At 47.3% G+C, this 8,805-nt stretch overlaps 1 protein-coding gene across 2 annotated transcripts in view; it reads left to right on the top strand.

Moving 5' to 3' along the window:
- Positions 1-220: 220 nt before the first annotated feature.
- The window catches only part of EGFLAM (EGF like, fibronectin type III and laminin G domains), a 180,462-nt gene continuing 171,877 nt past the window's right edge, over positions 221-8,805 (top strand). For both annotated transcript variants that reach the window (XM_043599670.1, XM_043599661.1), the window contains exon 1: positions 221-1,279. In XM_043599670.1, the coding sequence (XP_043455605.1) occupies positions 1,183-1,279 (97 nt within the window). In that variant the 5' untranslated portion in view covers positions 221-1,182. The remainder of the gene's footprint in view (positions 1,280-8,805) is intronic.

Here is an 8,805-nt window from a genome sequence, read left to right as displayed (position 1 = left end):
TGACTTGAGTCCCGGGGTCTCCCCTCTCGCAGTGCCACTAGGAAACCCGGGAAAAGGCGTATTTTACTGAGTCTTAGGGCAGCAAATCCAGAGAAGGGAGCCGACCCGGGAACCTAGATCCCGTGGAGTCAGTGGCCCGGACCTCGCGCCCGCCCCTAACCCCAGCCCAGAGGGAGGCTGCGGTATCCCGCTCGGGTCTTCTCCGTCCGCCAGGGGGCTTGAGCTAGGATCCCTCACCCCGACGCCAGGCTTAACCTGGACTTTCATTTCTTCCCCTGGAGGGTCTCAAGTTGCTTTCCTCTGCCCAGGGAGGGGACCCCAATCCCCTGCGCTGGGCCCTAATCTCCACCCCGCGTTTCCAATGGAGTGGCGTGGCCTCCACTCTCCATCTGCGCGCCTTAAATCCCATTTATCTTCTTAGCGCCCGAGACTCGGTCGGCCCCGCCCCCTCTTCTCTTATCCTCCCCCGCTTGCAAATTGCAGACAGTCCTCCTTCCCCCAAGTGCGCTGGACCGACCCGAGCAACCTTTGGAGGTGTTGGGGAAAGTCCCCAAGCTGGGTGGAAGTGACCTAGAGGGGAGCAACAGGAGGAGGGTACAGCCCGGGGAGGCGCCGCATGATTTCGGTGTCTGAACCACAGCAGAGGGTCCTGGGCTCACAGTCACCCAACTCCTGCCCTGCGAGACTCCACTGGTTGAAGTCGGCCCCTCCTAGCGCCCCAATCTAGGTCACCAGCAGGGAAGGGCCGAGCCAGGGGGATCGCTAGAGGGCGAGGGGCGGGCTGCCTGCCCCCGAGGTGGGCCAAGAGTAAGTGGTCTCAGGGCCTGCCCCTCTCACTTCCACTCGGTTGTAATTCCATCCCCCGGCGGGTCGAGCCTCCCTCCCTCCCCCGGCCAGCAGGTCCCTCCCCGTCGGCTTCCTTCGCCGCCCCCGCCCCCCTCCCCGGAAAAGCCCTGCGGCTCGCAGCCGACTTCACTCCCGCACGCCGACCTCCCGGCTGCCGTCCTGCCTCCTTGGACTCCTCGGTCGTTCCTGGTCCAACCTCCCTCAGCCCTGCACCACCTCACCCGGGGCAGGGGATCCACGGGGGCCGCCTCCCCCCCCCCCCCCCCGGTCCCCCAGGAGACGCCCTTTCTCTGTGCGTCCGGGACTTGGTGAAACTTTGCAGGCGCCCGCGGTGAAATGGATTTAATCCGAGGCGTCTTGCTCCGGCTCTTGCTCCTGGCTGCCAGCCTCGGACCCAGCGCAGTGTCGCTCAGAACGGCTCTCCGAAAATCAGGTAACGCGCTCAGTGCGCTCGGGGGACACCACGCCCGGAGCGCCCGGGTCTCGGTCCCCGCCAGGACGCAAAGCGGGCGACGCACCGCCCCTCTCTCCCCTGGCCGGCGGCGGTTTAACTGGGTCCATCTCTGCCCAAAGCTGAGAAAAGGTGCGAACCTCGCCCTCTCCCCGGCTCAGGCGGTTCCAGGGATGTTTGTTTGTTAAAGGAATAATCTGTTTTGCAGACACAGTATAGATGGAGGGCTCTGTATTTGACCACGGAGAGCTGAGAGTAGGGACAGCGATCATGCTGTCTCAATTACAGAGGACTGCAACTGTGCAGAAGTCAAACAGCCCCTCCAGTGTCTCTAAACATCTTTATTGAATTCATATTGCCCAGGGCCCGGCCATTTCCTGTTAAGCGTCTGAAGATTTGCCTGGAGTTCCCTATATGCCCATCTCTGGTCCTTACCCTGCAGTGTGTAGGGATGTCGCCTCTGCTTTTAAGGATGCTTCCCTCTCTGGGCCATTTTCTCAGAAAGGGGTGCCCAATGTTTTGAACTCCTTTGTTTGCTCGGCAATTTAAACACAGATGTATGGTGTTGTACGATATTACAAAGAATTGTAGAGAACTGGAAACACTGTAACTTGCATTTCCTCTAGTTATACGGGTAAAAAGTTCTTCATCTATTTCTGTCTACTTTGACTTGGTATGTGTTGTGAGATTATTCAAAATACAACGTCCTAAACAATAAAGTTCTAAACATTATCTCCCAAATAACGATTTTTATTCTTCTTTGCTAAGACTTATTTAGAATTCTGAAAAATCTGTGTTTTCCTGGCTTTGAGGTTTTTTTTTTTTTTTTTTAATTTACTTTGTAAGCAAAGTTGTCTTATGGGATTAATTACATCTTAGGAACAATGGAAAACAATGTAACTTTAGTTGAATGCCCTCCGCAAAACTCTGCAGAAAGTGCAGTTTGTCTTTACAAATAACGTTTCTATAAGAAAGAGACCAACTGGGGGAAATTTATCAGAGGGCAAAGAAAATAATCTTGGCGGTTGCCATATGACTTCTTAAATATTTTCACTGCTCAAGGATCTTTCCATTTGGAAACATGACTTGTTGCCTTTCAGCTCCATGAGACGCACTCACTCTTCAAGCTGTATCTACTATTACCTGTGCTTTGTTACCTGCCTTGAAATTTAGAGTCATTATCCTAATCTTCAACGCACTGAAACTACGAGCTATTCTATAGCCTCTGTTCAATTCATTTTGGAGATAATAGCAGCAGTCCAAGGCAATATTATATTGTTTTACTTCTTACATGCACACGTACACACATCTTCAAGGATTTCAGTGAAGGGGCTTCTTTCTAACTTTCCTTCTAAAGTGACCACATCATGATCAATTGTATTCTGTGGGTTTATTCACATAAAACCATCTAGTCACAATTTTTGAATAACGCATAGTTACACCTATAGTTCTTAAGCTTAAGCACTGTGTGTAATTTTCTTTTAAGGATAGATTTCAACCCATTTAAGCAGAATTTTTTAAAAAGCATTTCATAACTGTCTCCTGTATAAAACTGCTCCTGTGGTTTACCATATTTCCTTTCTTATGTTTTGTAGTTTGTCTCCTAAAAATATTTTCTACCTAGTTCATCTAGGATCTCATTCTGATACGCATGCCATGAATGTGCCGTTGTGGCCTCTTTGGCTTTATCTGAAGCATGGATAGGGTTTTGATAGTGGAAACTCTATCTTTTAAATATTTTTGGTATATTAAATACATCAAATTTGAGGTAGAGGGGGTGTTTGGACTAGGTTCAGCCCAGAAGAGCTTTTCATTACTTTATAATTTTATCCAGACACTGGCTTTCAGGTTGGACAGCTGCTCAGATTAAAATGACAGCTACTTCATAAACTTCAGGGGAAAATTTTCTCCTGGGCTCATTTACATCCCTTGGAAAGGCTAGTTTTTGATCCGGAAAATTGGTCCAGATTAAAAACTGAATGTGCCCTGCTTGGCTCTGATGTGAACAGCAACCAGCTAATTTGTAATCTTCCCCAGACACCAGCAAGTCCTGCCAGGATCCATATAGGAGTTCTTCGTACCTTGTTTCCTCAATAGAAATCGGTTTGTGAGCAGTACTTGGAAGGTGGTGTGACTGCCATGTAGGTGTACTGGAACGGTCCTGGTTTTTTGTTTTTGTTTTTATTATTACTTTTTTTTATTTTAGAGAGAGAGAGGGAGAGAGAGAGAGAGAGAGAGAGAGAGAGAGTGTGCAAGCTAGAACAAGGGCAGAAGGAGAGAGAGGAGAGAATCCTAGGCAGACTCCACGCTGAGTGGTGTGGATCCCACAACCCTGGGATTATGACCTGAGCCAAAGTCAAGAGTCAGACACTCAACTGACTGAGCCACCCAGGTGCCCCCAATCCTGTTTTCTTTAGATGACCCTGTATATTTCCTAACGCCCCTAAATCTACTTTTGACAAGTACAGCTTTGGTGGAGAAGTCTTGTATTCAAAATCAACCAGAAAATTTCCCGTCCCCACCTACCTCTAGTGGGAAAAAAAACAAGTAAACAAGTAGCAGGTTTAATTATGAGTTTAATTTGAGTCAGACGTAGGCAGCCTTTCCCTCGACCCCAAGATAGCTCATCTGCTGTCATCGAGCATTAATAAAGAATCCTCTGCATTTGCCGAGACTAACAAGAAATGGCAGCTTTTAAGTTAAGTCAAATTAAATAATAATAACTAACTCTAATGAAGTGCTTGCTACACTGTTCTAAGAACTTGGCACATACTGATATTTAATCAACCCAATAGCTCTGTGAGATGGGTACTATTATTACCTCTGTTTGACTGAAAATGAAGTTGTGGCTTAGAGAAATTAAATATCTCTTCCGAGGTCACACAACTAGTGAGTTATGGAACAGGATTCAGGCTGTGATATTCAGGACCAGGAATGGGAGTCCTTAGCAGTCCTGTTAGCAGGGGTACGCAGCCTGCCTTGGAGGGCATCTTCCTCCTGGCTGAACCAGGGAGCTCCCATGGACAGAGCTGGATGGAGGGCATTATCCCTGCTGCTGCGCATGGGGAGCCTGTTAAATGCTGTTAAACGTTTGTACATGGGATCATGCCCAGGCCTTTAAAGATAACAGTGTGAGTGATATACTGAGAGGGAGTCCTGGAAGCCACTGTCTACTGAGCTCATCCGCAAGAATCAGGGGATGTAATCTTACAGGCTGCTGAGCCACTCACTTCCTTTCTCTTGTTGAACTCCTGGGTGCTAAGGCTCGGGAGGGCCAGAGGATCCATCCAAGTACCTGGAGGTAGAAAAAAGAGGCTTCTGAAGATAGGTAGGGTATAGGACACTGTCATCTTCTGGGTCTTCACGGCGTGGAAACATAATATACCCTTCATTCCTTTTCAGATAATGAATTAGAATCATAGACCTGGAAGGAAGTGAAAAGCCCTCATTTTACGACTGGGCTGAGGGCGATTAAGGGGCTTGTCCAACTTTACATCAGAAGCTGACCCGGAACTGGTACCCAGGCCCTCTTGAGTGGGTACTTCTCCCTTCTCCGGAGTCTCACCAGGAAGTACGGGAAAGACGGTTGTGTTTCTGATGTGGAGCAGGAAGATGGGAAAAGGAGATCCAGACACATGTGCTAGAGCCAGTGCTCATCAAGCCACACACACATTTCCATAGGCAGATTGGTAACTCATGGTGTTAATTAAGTCTCTGGCACAGAGACAGCGGCTGGAGGACTGCATAAAGGCCCTGCCTTTCCTCCTGTCTTTCCAGTTTGCCTGAGGTCGCAGGGTCAGTGAGACCAGGTCAGGTCGGAGTTGAGAATTCAAGGTCATCCCTAGGAGAGCTGGGGCTCCAGAACTATCGTTAGGGAGATGCGGGTCTCTGATCTTTTCCTTTCTGCTTCCTCAGCATTTCCTTGCCTGTAAAATCGGACTACAAGGAAGATCCAAAGAAACTCAGAGAGCAAAAAACAAAAGTCTGGAAGAGCGGAGTTAGCTCATGGGCAGTGAATCTTGCTCCTTGATGGTGGTGAATACACGTGCCTCTAGGTGGTTTCTGCTGCTGCTAGTGTGAGGTTCAATGGCTAGGGGTCATGGATCTTCCAGCTCTACTTCCCCCCCATGCCAATCTGAACAACCTGCTAGTCGCAAGAGACTGGTTATGTCCTCATGGCTCCCATGCAAGCGCCCTTCTCAAAGCATGTCTTTGGGGGCTCATGTTTTCTATGTGTCTCTCCTTGTCCCTTTTCAACCCGCAGTACATAATTACAATGCTATCCAGATTGTCTGGCTTCTTGGAGAAAACCGGAGCTCATGAAGGCCACGTATATATCCCCCCATAAATGCTCTGTGTGTGTGTGTGTGTGTGTGTGTGTGTGTGTCTGTATCCCCAGGACCTAACTACTAGCATCCATGCAGTCCAGGCAATGTAGCAGAAATATTTCCCCTGCTGTTTCATTTCATTAGCCCTCCTACCCTCTTATTTGTTTCTACATCGTATCTAATTCCTCTAAGAAGCCCCTGCATGTCTTTCTCTCTCTCCTTTGAGTCTCTGTGAGGTAAAGGGACAGAGAGGTCAAGGTCAGGGGTAAATGTCACATAACATGTGGCGGTACTTGTTTCTCAGAATTCTTTCTCATGGAAGAGTGACTTGGCCAGAAAGGAACTGAGTGGTGTTTTTTGTTTTTGCTTTTTGTTTCTTACCCTGAGCCCAGGGCTTTCATAACCTTAGAATCCTTTTGGGAGTAGTTGTCCATCTGTCTAGCTCAAAAGGGGTCCAGTGACGCAGAACTAGATTCTGGGAAGACAGGGACTCGGGCGTCTGAGGCCATAGTGGGACCTCAGCTTCCACTGGGCTGTCCTGTGGATGTCCTGAGGTGAGCAGGACACACCCACTCGGTGAGCAGGACTAGTTTTTCTCAATCGACTAAATGAATGATGTGATGTCATGATCGCAACAGAAAATCTTTTGAGCTGGTCAGGACCCCTGCCACTGATTTTGGTCATAAGGTGTCAAACTGCAGATATGGGAAGTATACCTGCTATTTCAGGGATAGAAACAGGGAAAAGGATAAGAGGTACCTCAGAGCCTAAATGGCACTTGGTAGTGGACACCCCCAAACCCATCTTTGAATCCACTCCTGTTTTGAAGAAAGACCCCAGAGTGTGGCTTCAGCTTCTTGAAACGAGCTGGAAGACATTTGCGTCCTAGTCACTACTTGCCCCCCAGTCTCATGGGATCGGGGGTGGGGACGGGCCAGCAAGGGACACAAGGGAAAGTCAAGTCAAACCGCTGTCAGCAGAGGATGTACTTTTTCAGAGCTGGCTCGGAGCAGATCTGACCTCTGCAGATCTCAGGCCAGTGATTCCTGACCTTCCATGTGTGTTAAGAATTCTTGGAGTGCCTCACAGGCATCTGCCTTCTTAACAAGAACCTCAGGTGACTTGAGGTGATTTGCAGGTCCCATTTGAGATGTGACAAAGGAGAGGTTAGGCTCCTCTCAGCCTCCTCCTCCTCTGCACCTGCTCCCCAAATGCTCTGCAGGACACTGACAGTCTCCCCTTCCTTTGTTCATCCACACCACATGTGATTGGCAGCAACAACTCATTGCTCTGGGTCTGTATTGTAACCTTAGACCCCACAGGTCTTCTGAAGGTTAGATTTGGGGCTTGTGGTCTTCAGAAGATAGCTGAGCAACATCTCTACTAGGCAAATCCCCACCCCCCACCAGACTGTTGATTGAGAGGTGGCCGCACAAAGGAGGGAAAGCCTGTAGTGGCATGAACAGAAGCCACATGGAACTGTGTGTAGCTAGCCCCTCGGCCCCCATTTTCCTCAGACCCACTGTACCCTCCCAACCCCCACCCTGCACCTGTTCTTTCAGCCTCCAAAGCTGCCTCCTCCTTGGGTGAGAGCACAGACTTTAATATTTGGCAAATTTGGGTTCAAGTTCTGACACTGTTTTTTGTTAGTTACTTGATGATGTAAGGCAAGTGATATTAGCTTGGTAAACCTCAGTTTCTCTGTCTGTAAAAATAAGATGAGGAAAGAACCTGACATTAAGGTTGCTAGAAGGATGCAATCCTTCTCGAGATACATGTACTCAAGCGTTTAAAAGGCACAGAAGCCTGAGGCTGAAGGCAATATTTATGAAACTGGGATTGTTTAATCTGGACAGAGGAAAAAGAAACGGAATGAATATGTGTGACCGAAAGAATATGTTCTGGGAACGGCAGTAAACACAGACACTTAAGATTTCGTGTTCCTTTTCCATACATATTAATATATGATTGATTACATGTGATTTAATTTGTACTGAGTTGTCAGATTTTTCAGATAAATTAATTGGCATATCAGAAGGACTCTTTGGTCAACCACATGCCTTGATTTTTGGTTTAGAAAATGTAGCTGCCAGGTTTGTGGTCTTGCTTGAATGGATTCCTTTGAGAAACGGTAACCCCAAGGGGGGTGGATGATTTTTGCCTGGTAATTGTCTTGGGGAGGTTTTGCAGGGTGTGGGGCGCAGGGGGAGCAGCTGTTTCTAAATGAGAATTAGCCAGACTGATGTGTAACTGGGAGCGGAGAAAATCTCTGTGAAGCTAGGGAGTTAAGAAATGGTTCAGGTTTGCTCATTGATCGGGAGATTGGAGTAATTCATGAGCCGCTACCAATGACATGGAATGTTAGAGGTCAGGCTCCATTGGCTCTTCTTTTCCTATTAATGATTCTTGCATTTCCTCAGCCATGCAGCCCCTGCATCCCCCCAGATAACCCACCGGCTTATTTTAAGAATCGAAGGAAATAAAACAGACTAGTGCTTTGCAAGAACCGAAGCAGTACATAAAGATGGGATATTACCATTCGACAATAATCATCGTAATTACTATTACCTTACCAACTAGCCAACCAGAGATATACTTTCCGAAGCTTTCGTCTCATTTCCAGTCTCTTCGTCCTCACTGCCCTGAAGACACTTGATTCTTTCTTCATCTGACTCTGCAAATCCTGAGCAATTTAAATCTTAACACTTGTGTTTGCTGACAGGGCACCCAAGATCCCGAATCAGATTTAACGCAATGTTAATGCTATTTATTTATCTTGGCACAATAAGTTTCTGTTAGCCAGTTAATGGTTTACATTGTGCAAAAGGAGTTGTATCAGCAGGCACTTTTCTGTAACATCTGGGCAATTGGAAACATAATACTTAAATACAACCTGAGTGTAGAGCCTTCCTTGGACAGATGGCTAATTTTATTGATCTAATTTTACACTTAGGAATAGGTCCCATGATCCTTTGCTTGTAATTCTTAGAGTGAGCAGAGAAATAAATAAAATGGGTGGTGTCTGTGAATTAGATGCTTGTTATATTGCTTGTAATTTATTTTTAAAATACTTCGGTATAAACAGCCATTGTGTGAATTACTTTAATCTCTACCCTAAGGGTGCTTAATTAACACTTGAAGTAATCCGGCATAGAAGGTACCACTCCTGCATAAGACTTT

This window comes from Prionailurus bengalensis, chromosome A1 (genome assembly GCF_016509475.1).
Source record: "Prionailurus bengalensis isolate Pbe53 chromosome A1, Fcat_Pben_1.1_paternal_pri, whole genome shotgun sequence".
In the NCBI taxonomy this organism is placed as follows: Eukaryota; Metazoa; Chordata; class Mammalia; order Carnivora; family Felidae; genus Prionailurus; species Prionailurus bengalensis.
The sequence above is the reverse complement of the archived record's forward strand: the minus strand, read 5'-3'. Positions and strand labels throughout refer to the sequence as shown.